Source organism: Pithys albifrons, chromosome 3 (assembly GCF_047495875.1).
Source record: "Pithys albifrons albifrons isolate INPA30051 chromosome 3, PitAlb_v1, whole genome shotgun sequence".
Lineage (NCBI taxonomy): Eukaryota > Metazoa > Chordata > Aves > Passeriformes > Thamnophilidae > Pithys > Pithys albifrons.
Genome location: NC_092460.1, coordinates 78482111 through 78506432, shown reverse-complemented (window position 1 = coordinate 78506432; position 24322 = coordinate 78482111). Strand labels below are relative to the sequence as shown.

Sequence of the window (24322 nt, the reverse complement as noted above, 5' to 3'; positions counted from 1 at the left end):
ATTTTGACATGAAATTACTATGTGTTAGTTCCTTGTAGTAAGGCTAGGAGAATTGCAAGATAGGATAGTTTCTGTGAAGCACCCTTTGAGGAAGCAATTTAGATTTAAAGGACAGAACAGTTGACTGTTTCTGAGGTATTTATTGGTCTTAAAAGTTTCATGTTGCTTTTATGTCAAAGTATAGCAAAACAAGATACCTGGAAGCTTTTGTAGATGTTTTTAGTTCTATGTCAATATTTTGCAAGTTGATATTAGGAATTTATGTAGCTTTTTTGATGACCTACTTTCATGAAGAAGTAGCATCATTATTGCTGATCCTGGGTAATCCTTCCTTTGCAGTTTAAATGTTGTGGCGTGGTGTACTTCACAGACTGGCTGGAAATGACAGAGTTGGACTGGCCACCTGACTCGTGCTGTGTCAGAGAGTTCCCAGGATGCTCTAAGCAGGCACATCATGAGGATCTCAGTGACCTTTATCAGGAGGTAAGAAAAAAAATGTAAATATTTCAGAAGGTTTTATGTATTCTTCCTGATCCTGATCCTGATGCATTTTCCAGATGCATCATTTGCAGTGCAACAGAGTACTTTGTAGAGTAATTGTGTTAGGGGAAGTGTTTATTGTGTGTTTATTATTTATTAATGCTGAAGCAGAGGGATGGAGGAAGGAAGAAAGAAAGAACCTACTCACCCACCCTTACCTGGAAGAGTGAGAGAAGTTACTGGCAATGCATTTAACACCTGAGATGTACTTAAACATTGAGTTTGTTTTATATTGGTTAGGTTGGAGTACAGATTTGCTCTAATTCAAAAGTTAAAAATTAGGTGGGGTGTAATGTCCAGGCTCCAGCCTATCACACTGCTATAGGGTAAGTGGAAGACCACTCTAGTGAATTGTACAGTGCAGGACACTTTTGAGAATTCCTTTGGAAGATGAGAGCACTATTGATAACAGGTCTTATGCCAGGACGCAGGTAATTCAGCTGTACTCCGAGCATCCATAGAAACTTCTTATGAAAATACTCTTTCGCTCTACTACATTACAGTATGTTTATTTAAAAAGAATTACAAGTCAAGCATCTTAAAACCAGAAGAACACAAAGTTTGAACGCTAAGTGGGTAAAGGAGGTGATTGTGGTAGAAAGTCATTACTGTTAGCGTGAAAATTATAAAAACTAGTAGATAATGCTCTCTGCTCTAACTGCTACCACGTAAATATTGTCTAAAGTCACCTTTGTCTGAAGACTCATTTGCTTACTACATTTTTTTTTCTGCTAATAGGCCTATAAAGACCTTCAGTTGTGCATTGAGTAATAGTAGAAAGACCAACAGTCCAGACAGTCCAACAGTGACAGGAAACATGTCTTAGGTAGTTACAAGGATCTGAAAAGAGGTGCATTCTTCATTTCCTTGCTTTTAGAGTAATATAGGGTGCATAGAAAGGAGGATGAGCGTGAGAAGTGTGCTTTCAGATGCTGCAGCATGAACATTTCTCCAGTGTAGCTCTGCATTATGGAAGAGTACCCAGGGAACCATTTTATTTTGTGCCAGTTTCTTATGTTGTTCAAGATCCTTTCTTACAATAGTCTGTTGCATGGCTCTTGTTCAGGAGCTATGAAGCAAGACCTTTGAAGCAAGGAGTGTTTGCAATACAAACAAGCCAAAATTATTATTAGCTATTGCCAGGAAACAAGCAAGGTTTGGGGAAATGAATTTGTATGCTATTGACTCTATGAAGAGAAGCTATATCATCTATTCTTGACTTCCAGGCATCCATCCTAGGAAGTGGTGTGCTTCCACTGGGAAGAGAGAAGGTAGAGATGCCAAAAGGCAGGTGCCTCAGAAGGCCAATCTGTGCTAGGGAATCTTAACGTGGCAGAGGCTGTTTTGTTGCCACTGACTACTTACAGAACTTCTCTTGCTTTCTGGCAAGGCTCACAGTGCTGACAGCACTGGTTATGCTTTAGAAGTGTCAGTCTCTGAATGGGAAAGCCATTCAGGCTTCTTTCCAGTGCCTGCCAGTCCATACACATTCTTGAAGAATAAAAAACTACGGTTCACTCTGCAACAGTGATTGCTTTTCGTAATACCATTGCCGCTGTTAGTACCATACAGACGAAGTTTGTCGTAGAGAGCCCTCAAGGAGTGTAAATGTATGGAAGCTGGTTAGAACACTGATTAGTGCCTTGCATCCTTCCTACTTACGTGCAAAGGCAGGAGTGTTTAAGCAGCAGCACTTAATGAAAAAACTGCTTTTTGAGCCCAGGAAGCTCAATAATTTATAAGAAGTACTAGTCGCTGGAGTACCATGTCAAATGTGCAAGGTTTTCTCATGTCATCTCTTCTGCTAACATTTCGTGTCCACAGCAATATTCCAGGAAAGTGGTTCTCTGAGCACTTAATATGTTGAAATTCTTTTGGTTCTACTTGGAGAAAATTAATAGCCAAAGATGATGATTATGTAGGACATAAGGGTTGTATTAAAACCTACTTGATAAAAGCCTGGCATTTTTCTAACAGAAACCTGAAGGGCACAGTTCTGATTCCTCCCATCCTGTACACAAAGCATTTCGGATGGATTCGGCTCTTAACAAAAATTTATTTTGGTTCTCTACTGCAGAACCCATCCCAAAAAGGGACAGGCTGTGTTCTGTTGTACCAGCCACAAAAAATAATTAATTTCTCTTTGAAATTAGTACAATATTTGGTTGGCAAAACATTTCTTTCCATGATGCTGGCCTGTAGGTTGTCTCACAGACTCTAGCTAGCTCTATACTTGCTAATAAGTTTACCAGTGTCATGCAAAACCACTTACACTTCCAAGGCTAATCTGCCTGAATTCTGTTTTGGAGAGCTGAAAGTAAAAAAGGCTTTTTTTGGAAAGTGATTGAAAACAACTTGCATAGTTGGGTGGTTTGAGGAGGAACCTGATAAGATTAGCCTTGCTAGCCTAAAATTGGCTTATGTAAATGCTTGGCAAGTCCATTTTGGTACTTCAGAAAAATCCTTTGTAGTACTTCAGAAAACTGAAATTTGGTTTGTGTGGGACTGATAAATATTTTTTGCTGTAGCTGTGCTGTAATTTTTTGCTGAAAACTCAGAGCTTTCTCTGGTCTGAGTTGGAATCCTTCACAATTTAATTTTTGCAGAAAGAAAGGTGACTTACAGTTCTGCTTGAGAGTATTTTTGACAGGAGTCATGTTTTCCCTGCTTGATTTTGAAAGCTATTTTTCAGATGTACTAGTCTGCTTAGATTGTTTTTACTCTGCTAAGCTTCACCTTTGGTGCAGTTCATGGAACAGACTGACTTTAGAAAGAGCATGGTTGTGAGGGAAGTGTGAAGATGTTGATGTGGCCTTGGAGGTTAATTGTGGTCTGAGCTCTGCCCATCTTATTATCAGAAATTGGAGCCTAGATAAAATGACTAGTAGGAGCTGATCTCTTTTAAAAAAAATGAAACTTGCATGTTCAATATTTTCTTTTGTTTTCTAGTGTAACTTTGACACTCAAAAATGTTTTAAAATTAATTTTGTTTTAATTTTGGTTTTATTTTAATTTCTAATATTAAAATTTGTTTTAAATAAAAAAATAAAATCTTGAGCATACTCAAAATCTGGGTATACCAAAGGTTGTTGATTGTATTGATGGCTTATCTTTTCTGCTCTGAGAAGTCCCTTATTTAAATTCAGGTTCTTATTCTATGATGTTGCAGTAAATCAGAAATACGTGGGGTTTGCTCACTTCAAGACTTAAAATGGCTTTAATCCATAGCTGTACAGAAATCTGAAGCTCATTCTTCTGAATGATTGCTGCAAAGTTTTATGCTATATTTAACTTGACAACAAGAGCTCTCCATTTACTGACAAACTTACTTTTGCTGAGAAAAGTGTGGTTTTGAACTGTTTAATTGCAGGCTACCAACTATGAAAGTGTCACATAAGCAGAAATAAAATGGCGTGAATGCGAAGATAACAGGGCTGGCTGGGTGTTTCTCAGTTTTGAAATTGATTTTGAATGTGTATTATATCAGAACTGTAAGAACATCATTAAATGGATGGAAACAGTATATCTAGATTGGGCATATTTGTCTCAGTTATGTGTCTGTACTGCAGGAGATGTAGGCATTAATGTTATTTGCTCTCAGTTAATGGATGTTTTCTCCAGTCAGCAGATGATCTGAGTTTGAATATTGTCGTGGTGGAGCATTTTTAAATTCTGACCAGCTTGTACCTTCATCCCTTTAAGATATCAAAAGTATTAAAATGCAGCCATTTTCTCTGTAATTAAAAACAAATTCAGAAAATAGTATTGCTACAGCTGTCTTCTAATTGAAGAAGAGAAGACACCAAAGAGACAGTAATTATTCCTTCTCAATTTCAATTACATTGCTTTTGCCGCAGTGTTGTTTTTTTTCTTCTGAAGTTTCAAAGAATGCACATTTGCTGCTTTTCCTGTGTCTTTTTGTTACTGTTTAGAAAATGACACAGTGAAATGAGCAAAGACATTGAGAACCTATAATTTACTCTGGTACAGTTATCATACAGTACATTAAATTTATCTAGATCCTAAATTAAAATCTGTTGACTGCAGTGTGAATTTGTGTGTGTGGCAAAAATGGAGCATTTTGTCAAGTACTTTCAGGACTGCAGCATTTGAAATTGTTGGCTTTGGGGAATTCAGTACGATTGAAAAGTGTTATTTATCATGTCCTCTCTTCCAATTCCGTGACTTTGATCAATTGCTTTACTTTCTTTAAAAAGCCGTATTAGTAAGGATTATAAATGCAAAATAACATTCTGTAGACAGTACCCATTTTGATGGATTCCTGATGTCTGCTTCTGGGACCACTGCCTCATGGTATTACCTTTTCCAGTTTGCTACACTGAATTTTCCCTTGGTGTCTGGGTTCCTTTGACTTTTGTGCTGTGAAACTGCAAAGTTTAGAATATGGAATAAGCATCATCCAGAGTAGCAAAGGGATTTCTTTTCAAGGTTTTATCCTCTCTAGGACTGGGCATCCCTCTTACTGAGCAACAAGCATCATAACTTGTACTTCCACTGTTATCCAGTAGTTCCTGGAGGCACTGTCTCTTTGTGGGTCCTTGCTGCCTTGTGAGGGCAAGAGCTTGGGAGGTGTCCCGAAGCTTTGTGTGGTAATTAGATCAGCAAACTGTAGAGCATGTATTGATGGTTTGGAAAGAGCTAAATTTCCATTTATGTGCAACATCAACTTAAGATGTGTTAACATGGCTTTCATCAGACATTTTCTGATGAGGTTATGGAGTTCTGTAGATTTTCCTACAGTACTTTTTAGCTTAGATATAATAATAATGGCAATAGCTGTAGAAAAAGTCTAGAGTTTCAAATAATTGACAGCCTTTAAGATCTTCAATTTATGTAGACAAGCAGGGTGATAAAGATGATTTTAATGGCTTTTAAACATTCACAAAAACAGCTGAGTTTCTTTAAAAATCAGTGAGTTGGTAGGCACTCAGCTCAACTTTGAGTGGTTTCAGAATTGAAGAGAAGCACAGATCTGTTGCAGCTTGTTACATGCAGTAAAATCTATGTGTAGGAGAAAATGTAAGGATAGCGTTATGAAAGCTCCTAAAAATGTGGGCAAAATAATTTTCAGAGTATTGTTTGAAGAAAGTGAGAGTGAAATTTTTGGGAGCCGGAAAATCAAGCACTGGGTAGGATGAGCTAAACCTTGGGAGCTGCAAACTAAGTAATATTGACTCTCTTTTTAAAAATCTGCTTTTGTTTTATAGGGATGCGGTAAAAAAATGTACACTTTTTTGCGTGGGACGAAGCAATTGCAAGTGCTGAGATTTCTAGGGATCTCTATTGGAGTAACGCAGATCCTGGCTATGATCCTCACCATTACTTTGCTGTGGGCTCTGTACTATGACAGAAGGGATCCCAGGACAGATCAGATCATGGGCCTGAAAAGTGATACCTCTCAGGAGCTGTCATGTCATTCCATGGAGCTACTGAAACCAAGCCTGACCAGGATCTTTGAACATGCATCCATGGCAAACAGCTTTAATACACACTTTGAAATGGAAGAGCTCGAGGTGATGCAATGAATCTGAGAAGTCACATGGGGTTTTAATGGGTTTGGTTGTAGTTTTATTCTCTTCCATCAAATATGCCAAATACGGCAGTCTTCTTATGCATCAGAAACCAGCTAATGAGTGGAAGTGAAGGAGATCTGCACAGAAAAAAAGACAAGCCTGTCATCAGCTTCTTAGCCATGGCCTCAGCCATGAAACAGAGTTCATTTTATGTGCTTGTTTTTTAAAAGGCACTCAGTCAATTGGGCACAGTAATGTTTTGCTTATTGTCACAATCTGTTTGATGTATAAAACACTGATTCATTCACAGGTAGACAGAACCTCTTAAGGAAGCAACATGGGAAAGGAAGAGAAATACTCATCTTCTGAAGAGACAACTGTGCTTTGAACAAACAGAATGTGACTTCAGTTGAAATGGACTTAAATTTTAATAAGCCATTTGGAGAATGTCTTAATCAGGGATCTGTGTATGTATAATTGTGTGTTTTTGTGTGTGCATGGAAAGCAGAACTAGAATTCAAGTTGATACTTGGATTAAAAAATTTGCAAGATTTGTAAAAAGGGCAAGATTTTCTTTTTTCTAACAAAACCTTTATCTTAGCTTTCATTGTTAAAGATGTTCTAAAACTTCTATTTTCATCTAACATAATTGTTTATTTTTTAATTTTAAATGTATCAAACAGGGATTGAAAACAAAACTGTAACTCTGGACAGTAGACTTTAATTTTCTGGAGAATTCTTCTTTGAAACAGTTTGGTCTATGGACTGTTTCTTAGTGAAAACGAAGAAAACCTTAAACATTCTTTCCAAAATGGGAATCAAAATGGGAGTAGCACATTTTTATAGATAAATCTTTTCTCCTATCTGTGATTCCCCTGAAGCCAGAAATAAAAGACTGCAAGAAACGTGCTTACAGTTCTGGATGATATTGCAATAATTGTAAAACTACATGAGGAGAAATTATATTTTGGCGACTTCTTCATTAAGAGCTCTCCTGTGGCTTAAAATGCCAACTGGAAACAGCATTAAAATATATTTATTGAGGTGGGAAAAGTGCATTTTACTGTATTTTTGTGAACGGTGTTTATTTCATAAGATTATTTTTGCAATTGGCCACACTCCTGAAATACATATTTGTTCCACTGAGTATAGTAGTTTGTGGCAAACAGACTTTTTACATAATATTACATTAAAAAAATTATTTCATTTGTTTTGGAATTTGTAAAAGAAAAAGAAAAGCAAGGTGTGATTTAGTAGACAATAAAGTTACTTTTCTCTTAAATCCCATAATGACTTTTTTATTTTTTAAGTCGTAGAGTGGGAATACTTTGGGTGGGTATTGGGAGACTCCTCCTGCTAGTATGAGTTAATTTGACATGTCTTTACCCATTCCACTTTTCTGTTGTGGAGAAACGGCATTGTAAGTTCAATTTTTTTTTAATTGCTCCTGAGAAAGCTTCTTAAGGACTCGTGAAATTAAAGTCTTCAATTGTGTGGGCTGTTGTTTGCTTTTTAGCAGTCTGCATGTGGGTTTAATAATTTCAAGGGTAGTATGGCAAGCAAGATTTTCTTTCTGCTTTTGTATCTCTCCTTTAGATTATAATACTTACTTTAGGAGGCAAAAAAAAAGACTAAAAGAGACCATCCCAGAATCGGCTTGGAGTGTCTTTGTCAAAAATACTTTCTCATGTTCTATTCAGGAAGCCTTAGCCTCAGTGTTACTGCATAGGAACAGCCAACTTCCATCCCTTCTGCTGCTCAGTCTGGGCAGCATTGCTGTAGGTAAGGGGGAGTTCCTGTGTAGAAGAGGAAAAAGCCTGGGTGAAGACCAGCTCTAGGCTTCAGAGGGCTAGAGACCTGTGGTACTACACAGTGGATGGAATCCTTGTTGTTTTCCCCAGTTTAAAAACAAAGTCCATACAAATCACAAATAGTGGAGTCTTGATTATGGGTTGCACATACACAGCTACGTTCAGCTGAATTTAGGGAATTTCACCTAAATAAGGTAAAAATGTAATGCAAAAAGAAATGTAAAATTCCCTTTGTCCAGGAAACCCCAGCCCATAAAGTTTTACTCAAGTATCTGTGGAAGCTCCTTTATCCATTCTTCAGCTCTCCCTAGTCTTTCCATGTGAGGACTCCTCAGACTACCATTGAGGGTTGTCTGTGTATCTTACTGTGTTCAGGTTAGAGCTCATGAAGGAACAAATACAGTGAGCCAAGCCAGGGGAATGTGTTGAAATTTAGATACTTACAGCCCAGGTCATTTGGTTTTATGCTTCTCAGGTGCTGTGAAGCACTGCCATCAAGTGCATTGCTAGAGGAAGGCCTCCTTTGATACAGAAATGGTGTCCCAGACCAGTGTTTGTGGACCTCCAGCGAACATCTGTAGTCAGGTTAACCTCACTTGGGCTTGGCCACCCAAATCCTGAACCAGTCTAGATTCAGAATGGGGCTGGTTTTATTAGTGGAATGACTCCTGTGTCAGAAGTGATAAAGTATTCCCTCCCTAGTAAGGACTATTGGAAAGTATTCTGGGAAAGAATCTATTTTGAGTATCTAACCATGTTTGCAGAAATAGGTCTCAGCTGTAAATTTGAACACTCTCATCTTTGCTCAGGCTGTGACATGTCTGTCTTTCTAGGGCTTGTTCAAAGAGCCTTAAAATTAATTGACTGGGCTGTGGTGAACCTACTCTTTTCCTGTAGAACTTTAGGATATATGTAGGAGAGAGGCTGCTTGGTAAGTGGGGAACATTTAGGTACTTGAAGCAGTGAAAAGTACTTCATCCTTTTCTTTCCTTTTTCACTCAGTTTGGTTGGACTACTTGGAGAAGGATGATGCATTCTTTGTTCTCTGCAGCATAAAGTGTAATGACCTAAATATCTCTTGTTGCTGCAAACAACTGTGGAGGTGCCCCTTAACGTTTTTCACAGAGCACCCAAGGAGTGCTCAAGGAAAGCAATTGTATTAGAAAAAAGGGTCACTCTCTGCTGCTCCCAATGTCTGTTCAGCCCAGTGAATCATTCCCAGTCTGTGGGACTGTGCCTATTGCTGTGTCATTGAGCACAGTCATGACTTGGGATTATGGGGATGCTTTTAGGAGGCAAAAGTCACTATTCCTGATCTTTGGATAAGGCATTGGTTTGCTTGCCAGCAGGTTGTAATGTCAAGGCTTTTGTAAGGAAACAGCTTTATTTTATTTATAACTTTCATTTGGTAAAAGCATATATAAGGGAATATATAAAGAATAAATAATAAAAACAAAGGCTGTTTGTCACAGCAACTTTACAGTTAAATATGATGGAGGAAGGAATTTTTAAATAGCTTTTACAGTTTTTACTGCAGAAGCATTTTACTGTGTCTCTGTTAGAGCATGGTGCTAAAGAACAGGGTCACAGGTTTGATCCCAGTATGGGCCATTCACTTAAAGAATTGAACTCCATGATCCTTGTGGGACCCTTCCAACTCAATATTTTGTGATTCTGTGAACTATGCAGAAAAACACTGGTTATTAAAGTCTTATGACATTGAAATACTCAGGGTTTGTGTGGCACTGTTTTGGTAGAAGGTGGGCTAGAGGGATGGCTTCTGTGAGAAGCTTCCCACCAAGTCCAACAGAGTCAGAGCCAGCCGACTCCAGCACAGACCTTCCACTGGCTGAGGTCAAGTCCATCAGCAATGGTGTCAGCACTTCTGGCATAACTATTTAAGAAAAGGTAAAAACCGTTGTGGCAACAGCATCTGGAGAGAGGAATGAGACAATGTGAGAGGAACAACTCTGCTGACACCCAGGTCACTGGAGAAGGATGGGCAGGAGGTCTCCAGGCACTGAAGCTGAGATTCCTGTACGGCCTGTGGTGCAGATTGTGGTGTGACAGGCTGTCCCACTGCAGTCCATGGAGGTCTGTGGTGGAATGGAGATCCACCTGCAGCTTGTGGAGAACACTATGCCAGAGCAAGTGGATGCTTGAAGGAGTCTGTCACCCCATGCACAGCCCCCGCTGGAGTGGGTTCTTGGCAGAACTTGTGGAGAGGAGTCCACGCTGGAGCAGATTTGCTGGCAGGACTTGTGACCCAGTGGGGGACCCATGCTGAAGCAGTTGATGAACTGCAACCCATGAGAAGCACTCATGTTGGAGAAGTTCATGGAGGGCTGTCTCCTGTGGGAGGGACTCCACACTGGAGGAGATGAGGAGTGTGAGGAGTCCTCCCCCTGAGAAGGAAGGAGTGTCAGAGACAATGTGTGATAAACTAATGACAGCCCCTATACCCGGTCCCCCTGCACCTCTGGGAAGGTGAAGGAGGTAGAGAATTCAAGGAATAAAGTTGAGCTTGGAAAGAAGGCAGGGAGAGGGGGAAGATGTTTTAAGATTTGGGTTTATTTTTCATTATCTTACTCTAATTTGATTGGTAATAATTTATTTGCCCCAAGTTCAGTCTGTTCTACCCATGACAATAATTGGTGAGTGATTTCTCCCTGCTCTTATCCTGACCCCAAAGCCTTTTTATATTTATAAAAATTAGAAATATTAAAATACTTATTTTTTTTCTTCTCTGTCCAGATGACGAAGGGAGTGATAGAGCAGTTTTGGTGGGCATCTGGCATCCTGCCAGTGTTTTCAGCCCACCATAAGCATCACAATTAATGCAAAATGCTATTGTTGAAGTGAGATTGTGTCTGAAACTTTACAACTTGTGTATGATTGACTATTAAAAAAAAAAAGAGATGTCCTAAACTTTTGAGAATTTTTATGCATCTTGCTTCTTATTCAGCACCTACCCCCTTTACTTGTTTCTTGTGCATATTTACTGTAAAAAGCAGATAACTAGATAATGGAGGCAAGGAAGAAACTAAGATATCTGGATAACTCCATATATCTTACAGACTCTGTCAATCTATATATAGTGTTCACTCCTGACACTCCTGCTCTTTTAGCCATATGTTTACGTATCCCATCAGCTGATGACTCCTTACGAACATGCAATACTGCTCAGATTTTCCCATAGTCAATGGGAAGATAAAGTCCTGGTGGGTCCCAGATGCAGCAAAGAGAGAATATGCCCTCCTAAGCATCCTCTGTGCCCAATATTTAATGATAATCCTCCAGATCAGCTTCTTCTCTGAAAGCCACCCTTCTCCCTGGAGCAGCTGAGGCTGCATCACACTCTCTGCTGCGAAAGCCTTTTTTCGGTAGTCAGAGTGCTTCCACTGAGTATATCCACAACCTCAAAATGTAAAGTGTATGTTTTCAGTTTGTTTCCTGGAGGTATTTTATGAGAGGATAGTTGTTCTCAAAAATGCTCTGGGATGGTTCACAGACAGGTATTACTGTTACGTTCCCCCCCAGCCAAAGCAGTGAGCTTCTGGCAGAGGTGGCTATCACATGTGCCAGTGCTGACACACAGTAGATCGATCAGCATTGTCTGCAGTCAGTTGTCCCTTATTAGTGATACATGGTGTGTTGTTACCTGCTCTCATGATACAAAAGGAATTTGATCTCATCTCTGCACTGATATTTTACCAAGGGAATTTGATTCCAGGTTTGAGGAGAGTGTAGCCTGGGAGGTTCAACAGAATGGTTGGTGTCTCGATGTACTGAAAACATAGCGGATGTTTTTTAAAGTACAGAGACAGAGGTGGAGTTCATATTGCTGGAAATAATTTAATGCTCCAATTTTCTGTGCTCCTGCAGGCTGGGATGGGAAACGTGATGGCAACTCACACAGAACAAAGGCAGCTCTGTGTAAAGGAGCTGTGGCATCCTGGTCTCGATGGCTATAGTATGGCTTAGATATACTCACGGATTGCCTAGAATTAATGTCTGGGACATTCGCTGACTTCAGTTATAGTGTTCCTTCAAAATTATTAGAGGGGAAAAAAGTTTCCATGAATAAGTTATTGCAAAACCAGGTTGACCCATTCAAGCATGCAGATGTTTTATTTAAATATTCCTCATATGTCTATTTATTCAGCATAACATGTATTATGCTGCCTTCTGAAATACGATATATGACTGTCAAACAAAATTGTCAAAACAACAACTTCGGTTTCTTTGTATGATACACAGAAATAATTACATTTCATGTACAGTACAGATGCATTTTACACAGTCATCAACAGTCATTCACTACCAAAACAGTATTTAAATCACCTAAAACATCAAAAAAAAGTGTATTTCCCAAATTCAGAATAAATTAATGGTTTTGCATGTGATATATGGAAATAGGAGACAGGACTGTAATTCTGCAAAATCTTACTAAATTATCTCTTAAGCTGCATTTTAAAAATGAAAGTACAAGTTGCTTCAGAGGTGTAACAGTAATGCAAGTGTATTGCTGTAGTGCGTTCTTTCTAGTGCCTGTGAAAAGGAGCTTTTAAAAGACACGTGACCTGATGGAGTCGGTAGGTTTCCTGGGTTGCATCTAGTCTACACCAAAGTGGGTTTAGTAACTGCCTTTTTGCATTGTTTAGCTGATATAGCTAGTCATGAAGTACCACGTGGCATAAAGAAGTTTTTGCAGATTGCTAACATCAAGGCAGTTTTTATAGCAATAACCATTTGGCTAAAGGTGGGGATCAAGTATGAGTAACTATGGGTAGAAGTAGGATGCAAGTAAAAAACTCTGGATGTGTTCTACCCCTCCTTTAAACCCCAGTAAAATTTTTGTGCCCTACTAGCTTCATCAGACCTACTCCTGTTTTCTAACAGGGTGAAAGAGAGGAGAGCAATGCTAGATAATGGACTTGGGCAGCCTGTGCTTTTGCTCTCTGCAAATGTTTGAAAGAAATGTAAAAGCTCAGTTTACAATGAGTAAGTTACTCTGATTTGAAAAAATAGTGGGAAGTTAATTGCAAATTAACCAAGCATCAGAATGAGTAAATGATAATATAAAATAATAATGAATGGTGTTATCTATTCTTCTTACTTGCAGTTTAATTCTAATATGAGACATTGCTATATTTTGGTGTATATACTGTAGCATGATAGTCCAACATCTACTCTTCAGTGTCTGAGAGAAAAGACAGTATCTGTGTGCAATAAAAGTGTATCATCAGCAAGTTTCAATTTTTAGTGGGTTTTTTCTCTTAATGTAAATTTTCAGGTCAGTAGAATGCTAGCAAATACTATACTGAAATATACACTACTCAAACTATTAAATAACTGTGTTAATCATTTATTGTAATGGCATCTAATGCACTGAGCCTTTTGATTTATATGCATATTTTACTTTGCAGACATGCAATTATTTCTGATCCAGTGTTTTTGATGTATATATGTATGTATTGATATGCACATATTCCATGTATATCTGATGTATACGATGCATGGTATGTCATGAATATAAGAAGCAGTATGATATATCTAATGTACTCTCATAAAGCAAAAACTACACTTTTTTATCAGAAAGGTTTCTGATAATATCATTGTCTTTTATAAAAGAAGCCAAAAAGCCTTCATATTAGCTTTTAGGCATGCCCATGTAGGCAAATTCCAATTGAAATCAATTACGTTTTTATAGCTTTGGGACTCAATCCATTATTCTATCGTTTTTCTTAGGTACTTAAATATTTTTCACACAATGTACATTCTCAAAAAAAGTTTTAAAATGTAAGTTTACAGATAATTACAAAAAGAATGTAGCCATCATTTTTTCTGAATATCTTTCAGTGTCTTCCAGCGTAGCTAATACTGTGGATGCTGCAGAAAGTGAGCAAGGAAGGTTTGGAGATCAGTGTTGGCTGATCCCACAACCACCATTGTGGTAATTTTAATTCAAATAAGATTGATCCTTTAGAATACACTGGGATGAAAGGTGTGTTCTTAAAATACAGAAGTAGACAAGATGTCTGTGGAAGAAAGGACTGTGTTGCATCAGTAGTTTTGAAATCCCAAATGGTATGGTAAAGTTGGAGTGGGCAGAGAGCTGTCATAGAAATAAAGGACAATGGATGAAAAGAACAAGGACTGAATAGCACATTTGTGGTGTACAGTTTATCTGTAAGATTATGTAGATGTTTACCATTAGGAATTTATAGTGTAGATGAAATGGTGTAAAATACCTTAAAAAAAAATCCTGATTCCTGATACAACAGGTGTACAATGACTTATTGCAGTTGTAACAGTACCTAGGAAGCAAGATAAAACAACAGTAAATATTGAACTAACTGAACATGTTTAGTTCACTAATGAGTGTTTGATTAAGAAATACTGCATTTTTCAAAGGGAAGTTATTTGTACAACTACCATGGAACATTAACAATCAGCTTGTTTTAAGTGCACGGAAATGCCCCTTTCTACAGTAATATTTTATCATGCCTAATCTGAAAAACAACAAAAGTAAACTGAGATCACAGCTCCAAAAATTTCAGCATGCATTATGGTTGTAGTTCTTTCAGTCAGTGCAAACATATTTCATATGACCATTTTTTGTTCATTTTTTGACAGTTCCTCAACAAGTTTGTGGTTTATTAACAGGAAAAAAAAGACATTATCAAAATGTTTATCGTTGTTTTGCATTCAGCAGGAACACAGGTTTCTATTTTTTCATTTGTGTTTTTTCTAAAAAGAGCTTTCACGATAAGAAGAAGCATCAATGGGGACATTTCATTGTGCTCATATAATAAGTCAGGATGGTCACAGAAGATTCCACCATGTGTCTATTTGCACAAGGGGTAAGAAACTCCTTTTGGTTCACACCCTATGACACCAAAACCCACAAAGTGTTTTGTTTCTCCTGAACCTCTTGTTCTTCGTCCGGCACACTCGTCAAGGGGCATTGTCTTTGTTAGCTCTCTCATTCCTCACGACTTGTTTTTCACTGCTCGAGCTCAGCTTGCAAGTGGTCTTTATGCTAATTTATAAATAATTCCTTATTTTATAAAGCAGATACTCTGACAATGTTTCCTCCCGAATACTCGGGAGAGTCTGGCCTATCGTCTCCTTCAGGTGTGGTGACTGGAGGTGTCGGGATACTGATTATTGCTGTAGTGACGTAAGGCTGCTCACAGTTTAGTTTAACACACTCTTCCACTTTGGCATTTAAGCTGGAACGGCTGGGAAAAGAAACAAAAATCCAAGAAAACAGGAAGTGCATGTTACCACAAACCTCTCATGTACCTGATTCCACTCCCTCAACCAGCCATCTCCATCCTGCCCCATTGGAGAGGTCTAAGCGCAGAGCAGTACCACCCCACTACCCCGCACACCAGCAACAGGTGAGGTGGTCCATGGCTATGTCCGCGTCCCTTTCTCCCTTTCCACCATTTTTCAGCACTTCTCAGCCTAAGAGTTTCTGAACAGGGGAAGCATTTGAGCAAACTTAGCATAGCGAAGTTACTTGCTAAGCGGGAAAGTGGAAGCTGAGGGCCAGTCCCAGTCTCCTACATACTCATGAATGCCATGCTTATTCAAGAAATTTTTTTCTTTCAGGAACATTTAAATATTAGGAAACATTTCTTCCCTGAAACAGTTATTAGACATTGGAACAGATTGCCAATGGAATCACCACACTTGGAAATGTTCAAAAGGTGTGCAGAAGTGGCTATTGGAAATGTGGTTTAGTGGTGAACATGCTGGCACCAGGTTAATGATAGAACTCAGTGATCTTGGAGGTCTCTTCCAGCCTTAGAGATTCCATGTATATTCTGTCTCCTCAATAGTAATGTTGCATTATATGCACTAATAAAGGTTGAGTTAATATGTTTATGGAGTTGTTGCAGTACCTCTGCATGATAACAAACTTGTAAAACTCAGACTATTTCAAGGTGAGATTGACATTTTTTGCTTGTGTTTTGGCTTGTTTTCTAGAACAAAGCTGGTTCTTTGTGTTTTTACATACTTGGTGTCTGGAAGTATGGTCCAGGCAAGTCCTCCAGCAGAGAAAGGATGGACCCAGGCAGAATATTTCGTGAAAAGCTGAGACAGGCTGCAGCTTTGTACTGGCCAGGAGGTCTCATTGCACAACAGCTGAAATACTTCAGTAGTTACAAGCTGCTGAATTGTTCATGGAAGTGAAATCCAACCCTAGTAACTATACAAAGGAAGCTACTCAAATGTAGCTTAACAAGACAATCTCTATAGCAACTAGTACTGAAAATGCTTCTTTATTAAAGGGTGGTATGTATTAGTTCAATAGAAAACACTTCTGGGTCTCCTGAGACCTTTGCTGCGTTTTCAGAGGTGGTATTCGGATATGCCTGAAAGCCAAATGCTTTACTTGTGAGAGTACTGGAACATTCAGTAAATTACAGTCTCTTCAACTGCATTTTCCTTACTTTTGTAATAACACCTCAAACTAGGAAATACATTTTTCTTATCCATTTCATATTTTTCTATTTAGAAGAGTCTTTCTTATGACTATTATGCATAGGACTCTGGAATCAGTTTTATTTCTATGTTCTGCAGAAATGTGAGGAAGTCTCATTTCTTATGCTTCTGCACCAAAAAGGGACAGACAGACAACTTATTCATGTCATATATTAGAATTGCACATTTTCCTGAGCAAATTTTTTTTTCTTATGTGTTTGTCCATGGTATATAATATTTGGTGCTCTATTTCATTTGGGGTCCCTGGATACTATTAGCTTCAAGTAGTACAGAGTGGTATGTGGGGAGGGACTGAGAGGGCAGAAATGAATATGAGAGACTATTCTACTATCTTGGATTAAGCTTGGAGCAAAAGAAGTGCAGAACATTTCAGTACCAGTGTATAATTTCAGGTGACTATTAGACTCTCATCTTTAGCCTCACAGCCTGTCTATGGAGGCCACAACACCTCTGCATGTCTTCTCTAACAAAGCCAATGGCTTCAGCTCTCAGTGTGCTGATGCACATGAAGTACCTGTTAGACAGAGGTGTCCTCTCCACACATCTGATTTGGATGGTGCTGAGCTCCTGGACGCTGCCTGGGCGGCTCCCAGCGATGGCAGTGTTCGGGATGCGGTAAGTCTTTTTATGTCTTCGCGAACAGCAAGTGCCAGTAACACCTTGTTGAGACGAAAGAGAGGGGCTGTGGCTTGGGGGTCTGTTGACTGTAGAAACCTCCATACAGCTCTCTTCATAGACTTGCTCATCCACAAACTCATGGTTCTAGCCCAGAGGAATCCAACAAAGGGACAAAGCACACACAGAAAGATAATGGAAGTGAAAATATTAATCAGGATTTTTTTAAGGCTTTAATTGACACAACTGAATAAACTGGGAAAGTTGAACAGCTTATTCTTGATTATAGTGTTTAGCCTATATTAGTCTGGGCTCAATACCAATACAAATGTAAAAGCTGGAACAAAACACTCAGCACTCTAAACAAGAAAATGTTAATTCAAATTATTTTGAAAAATAGCATGTGATTGTAATGTAGTTTGCATTACAAATATCTGCATAATCTATGAAGTACCACAAAATAGAGAATTATGTTTATTAATAAAATGCAAGTGGTGCTTATGTAAACACTCTAAATGTCATTTGGAAATACATAAGATTTATTACATTGAACTATAATACAATAAAATTAATAAATATTTTCTAGATTAGTTTAGAAAGTTTGCTTTTGAATTATATGCTATAAATCAGGAACTGAAACAACATGTTTTGAGGTATGCATCTCTATAAAAGAAAAAATCAAACAAATTGAAGTTCTGATTAGAGGATATAAGATGGTTATTTAAAATCATCCAAAAAATTCCTAATTACTGAAGATGGATTTATCAAAAGCTGTTTAGAGGACTGAGCATTTTAGTTAAATGAAGTCCTTTTTATTGATGCAATCTTTGCTTAATCCTAGTAGTTTTATAGGGTGGTCACAAAGATGAATCCAAAGTCACTCGAACAGCTAGTTTACATTGATTTGGCAGGTGATTAGGAGCAGACACAGTTTCCACATTATGTGCAAAAGAATGTGAAATGCTGTTGTTCCTTATGGCAGTGAGGCAAGGGAGGAGATTCAAGGGGGCGGGAGGGAAGAAATTTTTATACTCACTTAAAAGTAGAAGCCCAAACTAAGCAGAGATTAAGATATGTTCAAATGGAGTTTGAAAAAGCCTCCTCTTTAAAGAAAAATATTTCCATTTACTGCTGGGTATCCTGAGAATGTTTTAGTGGAATGGTTTAGGGAGCATGTTCTGGATTGTTTTACACTCTACTCAGTCTTACATCAAATTTGTCAGCCTGCTGCATTTTTGTGTATTAGAATGAGGTAAATTATTTTTCCCCTAAAATATTATGCACTAGTTGGAAAGGTGCTTGTGTTGTTCAGAATTGCCATATAGTGCCAATATAAAACATGTGAACAAAGCAAGCAAAGTAACAACTAGGGCCAAGTGTTTGTGACAAATGGAAATACCAATACAGGCATATTATTTTTATATTGATTCTTTCTATTCAGCTTCACTCAGACATAAGTTTGTGTGAATTAAGAATTGTTGAGAAATGCAAATCTAGAGTGATAGAGAAAGAATGCAGTTGACAAATGACTTCTATAAGGCATATTTCAGTCACAGTCAGGATTTGAACATGATCACAACAGTAGACATAAAATTCAGAGAGAAAAATAATCTACTTGCCATCTTTAGATTACCTTCAGGGGCTTGCAGCATGTTTGCCAAGAACTCTGCTATTTTTCTGATTTAAAGTAATTTTGTGCTTCCTAAAACTTTTATGGAGCAACCCACAGGAATTCAATTTGTAGGGACCATTAAAGAGTTTTATTGACTGAACTTTTAACATAGACTGGAAACACTTTGAAGTGCTATAATGGCTCAAGTTAATTGATTTGATTATACTTATTAATTAACTGTTCATAAATTAGCATAAAGTAGCCTGTAAAATATAACTTTTAATGCAATTATTTTCACTATTAATGTACTTTTCACAAAATTCCATAACACTGCTCACTCTGCATTTCTGAGAGTGGATGAGATCTTATCCTATTGACTTTTCAGTGAAAAGAGAAAATATGCCTTTTCTTAGTATCATCTGGACTGATGCTTATACCACAAAGCATGGTGAGAGTCCAAGAAGATATGTGACCCTTGCTGTTATACCATGAATGAGAAACTCACTAGATTTTGTATGCTGAGGGCTCAAAATGTCAAGTTCCCACTGAAATTTCAGGAATGCATGATCTGCAGAATGCAACTTGGAGCTGCTGCATACATTTTGGTGTTCACATAAAATAAGTACCTGTAGCAGGACCCAACAAAAGGAAAAGAGAAAGCAGATTCTATGCCAATTTAAGAGACAAGATAACACTTGCTTTGTAGACCTCTTTCTCTTTTTCCATTTTTTTTTTGTAAAGGAAAAAAAAATTAAAAATGAAAAGTTTTACATATTCCACCATTATGATTAGAGAAGCCGTGAAACTTTGGGACCCAAATTCAGCTCCTACCAAATGAATAGAAGTTTTTCTCCATGATTTCTCTAGAGTTTGACAAGACCTGTGGATACTGCATGGATTTTTAAATATGTTTGTAATGTTCAACTGGGGAAAAAAATGTAAAGGCAAATTGCTATTATCCAGTTCTAGTACAAAATGTCTCAAAAATGTTCCAAGAGGACCTATCCTGAATCTTGGCAAAGAAACCACATTATACCCTGAATAGGAAGCAAGAAATTTTGTCCTAGGACACATTATGTAATAATGAACACCTAAAGAATGGAGAAGACATAAGCACGTGTGGAATGACATTTTGACAAGTGATGTAACAACTGGGCCCTACTATTTACAAAGAAATGCTCTCAAAAGGAGAACATCAAAGTATACACATATATTACATCAAGTTTTAGTTTTAATCAAAATTTAGCGATATCTGTTGTGGGAAAATTTTTTACTCTTTTGTTTTGTTTTAAGAATGTACAGAAAGACTTTCACAGTAATCTCCATCAAATATAACAGAAGCAGTACCAGTTCTTTTAATGAAAATCTAAAACTAGGCTATAAAGATTAGAAAAAATAGCAAATAAAATAGTTTCACTCTGTATACAAAATTAAAGAGAAGCCATGTAATTTTTTACATTAAACTGCAACTTATAAAACTAGATATGAATTTGTAAATGGTGATTTAATGGATGTTGAACAATTTATCTACAATACAAGATAAAGTCTACATGGCAATATAACATACACAGAAATACAAACATACAAGGAGATAATTTTAGCATGCTTGCTTTTTGTGAAATTCCCAAATCTACAAATATTACATTCAATATAAATAATAGTTATTGTATTATCTTTTATCATTATCCTAATGAAACAATATAAAAGAGGAAAAAATGTAAAATTAGGGATGATTAGGGCTATTGCTGCGACCTTATCTGTCTAAAGCATGCTATTAATAAAGATGGCACTCAGTTATTACTAAACCATAACTCTGCTATAGTTTACTATCCTTTATGGTTTTATAATTATCCAGGTATTGACCAGGGTAAAAATATAGAGAGCACAAAATAAGTAATCCTTTTGAGTTATAAGGACTTTCAAATCCAGATGAACATATTTGAGACATGAGGAATAACATCAGTGATTTCTACAGCGATCTCAGTACCTAAATTGAAGCAAAAACACTTGGAAGCTTTGCAGCTGCATCTGAATGAAGCACTAGAATTTTTGAAATAGGATGCTGGGTTGTCCTCTTTTACAGTCACTGCAGTGAGAATCACATTCATGTCAGAGGACACAGTCAGCATGTCTCCCTGCACAAAATTTCAACATCTGCTCAGGCAAAAAACTTGCTTTGACTGCACTGAATATTGAGCATGTAAGGGCTGCAAATTGTAGTTTATAACTGTACTGTAGAAGAGTGCAAATGAGAGCATCACAGAGCATAAAAAAATCATACCAAAGGTCACATGTACAGCTTGTCGCATGTAACAGTGCCATCTCACTGATAGCAGTGTCTTTCACTCTGGATGAGGCTCTCATCCAGGATCTCTCTGTTATTTATATGCAGTGGGCATAATGCCTTAAAGTAAGATAAAACAGCTTTTTTCCCATCTAACTGCTTTAATATAAAGGCTTATTAATTAGAAGAGATAACTGAAATTATTTAAAAATAGGCTGGTGTTGGAATTCACAGGAAAACACAGTTGTCATTTCTTACCGTAGTTTTTTCCAGGCAGTGAAGCAGGTGGTGGTGCTGTGTTTCAAAGGAAGAGCCAGATTTGCCAACAAAGGCCTGTTCTTCTTCACCGGAGGACTGTTGATACATAGAACTCTGTATTATTCTCATTTTTGAACAAGAGGGCTCTTATTCAAATATTTGATTAGAACTTCCTCCTTTTCTGGATATAGGTTAAAGCATCTGGCTGTTTAGCACATATTGAACAGACAGAGCATAGAGGAATGAATGCTTTCCCTCAGGGCATTGCCTAAATGCCAGAAAACAGCATTAAAAACCCACAGTGTCTTCAGTCTTTCTCAGCTGGGTACAGCTCTGAGCAGCCAAGGTGCTGACTCTCAGCAGCATGGATCACTGTAGATCCCAGTGCCAGCTGCTGGTCCTGGCTTCCTTGGTAGGGCTAAGAGAGGGATTTGCTTTGGGTAACATTAGATTTCAATGCATTTGAAGTAATCACCAAGATTATTCTTATATCAAAGTAAAGTGATTCAAGGGAGCACGTTTCACTCTGTAACACCCCTCTGCGCAAACATTACTCAGGAGCTGCCTCTTCCCACACTGACAAAAAAACCCTGGTTTTCTCACCCAGCTTCTACCTGTTTAAAGACAAGTGAGATAAATCCAACCTACCTCTTCAGAGGCAAATGCTCTGTACTTTCTTAATGAGTTCTTCTATAGGATCTAACTCTAAAAGTGTGGGTTACATTGAATCTAGCATTTCTATCTGGACATTTCCCTCATCTCTTAATACCCCATCATCAACTCTTATAAGCTTCTTTTAACAATAAGTAATTGTCCAATTTATCCTTCCTTAATCTACCTCTAAAGATAACGTTGCTGAAAGCCCCAAGGTGACTTGCCCTGGTGATAAGTAGAATAAGCTACTGCTGGACTGTCATTAAGTGGTTACTCTGGAGGTGGAGGAAACACAAACATTACCTGCTGCAGCTGGTTACTCAGCAAGCCATTTCGTTTGCTCTGCATGTAGGCATTAGCGCTCCCACTCTTTGCTGCACGAATTCGAGCAAGCCTGGCTTTCTGTGTAATAGACAAAAGGAAGAGTGTCACTTGTACTCATATCCATTATCCTGTTTATCTAAAACTGCTAATTGGAATCAGCTGCTTATGAATACCAATATCACAGTGACTGACAGACTGCATTGCATCCGTCCTCCAGGTGGAGCAAATCACAAGTGTCTTCCCATTTAAAATGCAAATGATATAAGTTTTTATTTGTTTGCATGCATCAGCTAACAAGAACAATGATTTTGGAGAAGGGATTAGACAGGTCAGAATCGAAGAGCCTCCTTTTCTTTTTTTTTTTTTGCATTGCTACAACTGTGCCATTCCTTATGTCTTGTGAGGCAGGAACATGGGCATCCCTTTCAGCTACTCCTGCAGTGAAAATCTCTTCAAAGGGGTGTAAGAACCCAAGTCTTGAGCTACCAGCTCACCAAAAGGGTTTTACTTTAAAAATATACAAGGCTCCAACAATATCTCTCTTCCTGATTATTAGAAGAGCCTTCAGTTCTTCTAACACCTTAAGAGAGAGCACAAAGGAGAAAAAGCTGCACACATTTTTTCAGAGGGCACTTTTCATGGTAAACTTTAGAAAATAAGGGAAGTTGACAGAACTATAAATGGTAGCATACAAGCAAAACAAAGCATTCCACAAAGTGTTGACTTAGAACATGCTAAGCCATACAACATGGCAAATTACAGCCCATCCAGTCCTAAATTACCCAAAATTTTATGAAAAGAGATTAGGAGAAGAAGAAGTAAAGAAAGACAGAGAAAAAGAGAAACAGAGCTATCATCCCTAAGTCTAGCATAGGTCCAGCTACAGGACTCTGTAAGATGGAAGGTACAAACATGGGGAAACCACATGTCTGTTTTTATCTGCTCTGGCCCTCTGTGGGCACCCTGCCCCAAAGCGTGACTTTTGGCCCAGGACCGCTCTTGGGCACAGTGAGGGGCAGTGCTCCTGCTTTGGCAGCCAGTCAGAGGCTGCGTTAGAGGCTCCAGGGGATGTGGTGTGGGAGTGTCCCAGGATGCCTTTGACTGACAGATGCTCCAGGGTTGCCCAAGGAGGAACCAAGTGGCTGGACTGGGACAAGGATATTACCTCATCTGCATGAAATTTGACCTGTCGGTTCCCCTTCTGGTAGTGCTTTTATGCTGTCTGCCAGCTAAGTTCCTGAATGCTTACCAGGCCATTTTAGAATCATAGAACAGAATCATAAAAAGGCTTGGGAGGGTCCTTAAAGGTCATCTAGTTGCAACCCCTTGCCACGGGCAGGGATGCCACTCACTAGACCATATTGCTCAGGGCCCCACCCAGCCAGGCCTTGAACACTTCCAGGGATTAGGCATCCACAACTTCTCTGGGCAACCTGTTCCAGTGCCTCACTACCTTCTGAATAAAGAATTTCTTTCCAGCAACTAATGTAAAACTGCCCTCTTTCAGTTTAAAACCATTGCAACTTGTCCTGTCACCATCTGCTCATGCCCTCTTCCCACCCTTTTATAAGCCCCTTTTAGGTACTGGAAGGCTGAAATGAGGTATGCTTGGACCCTTCTCCAGGCTGAACAACCCCAGCTCTCTTAGTCTGTATTCACAGGAGAGATTCTCCAGTCCTCTCATCATCTTTGTGGTCCTCCTCTGGACCTGCTCTAACAGGTGCATGTCTTACTCATGCTGAGGACCCCAGGGCTGAACGCAGTAATCCATGTGGGGTCTGATGGCCACGCTGCTTTTGATGCAGCCCAGGCCATGGTTGGCTTTCTTGGCTGTGAGCACCCACTATTGGCTCATGACCGGCTTTTCATCCATGAGAACCCCCAGGTCCCTTCTCTGCAGGGCTGCTCTTAATGACTTTTTCTCCAAACCTGTACTCATATCTGGGATTGCCCTGAACCAGGTGCAAGCACTTTGCACTCCAATTTGTTGATCTTCATGAAGTTCTCATGAGCCAACTTCTCAAGTTTGTCCAGGTTCCTCTAGATGATATTCCTTCCTTTTATTGGGTTAATTGCATCACTCAGCTTTGTGTCATCTGTAATCTTGGTGAGGGTGCACTTGATCTCACTGCCTGTTACTGATGAAGACATTGAAGGGCACCAGCCCCAA

At 38.5% G+C, this 24322-nt stretch overlaps 2 protein-coding genes across 4 annotated transcripts in view; one reads left to right on the top strand and one right to left on the bottom strand.

Moving 5' to 3' along the window:
- Positions 1–7568, top strand: part of TSPAN12 (tetraspanin 12) — a 45957-nt gene extending 38389 nt beyond the window's left edge. For both annotated transcript variants that reach the window (XM_071552472.1, XM_071552474.1), the window contains exons 7-9: positions 340–483; positions 5769–6074; positions 6385–7568. In XM_071552472.1, the coding sequence (XP_071408573.1) occupies positions 340–483; positions 5769–6074; positions 6385–6402 (468 nt within the window). In that variant the 3' untranslated portion in view covers positions 6403–7568. The remainder of the gene's footprint in view (positions 1–339; positions 484–5768; positions 6075–6384) is intronic.
- A 4427-nt stretch (positions 7569–11995) lies between these two features.
- Positions 11996–24322, bottom strand: part of KCND2 (potassium voltage-gated channel subfamily D member 2) — a 279833-nt gene continuing 267506 nt past the window's right edge. For both annotated transcript variants that reach the window (XM_071552471.1, XM_071552470.1), the window contains exons 4-7: positions 22132–22230; positions 21175–21270; positions 16920–17167; positions 11996–15132 (exon numbers count right to left, since the gene is read on the bottom strand). In XM_071552471.1, the coding sequence (XP_071408572.1) occupies positions 14955–15132; positions 16920–17167; positions 21175–21270; positions 22132–22230 (621 nt within the window). In that variant the 3' untranslated portion in view covers positions 11996–14954. The remainder of the gene's footprint in view (positions 15133–16919; positions 17168–21174; positions 21271–22131; positions 22231–24322) is intronic.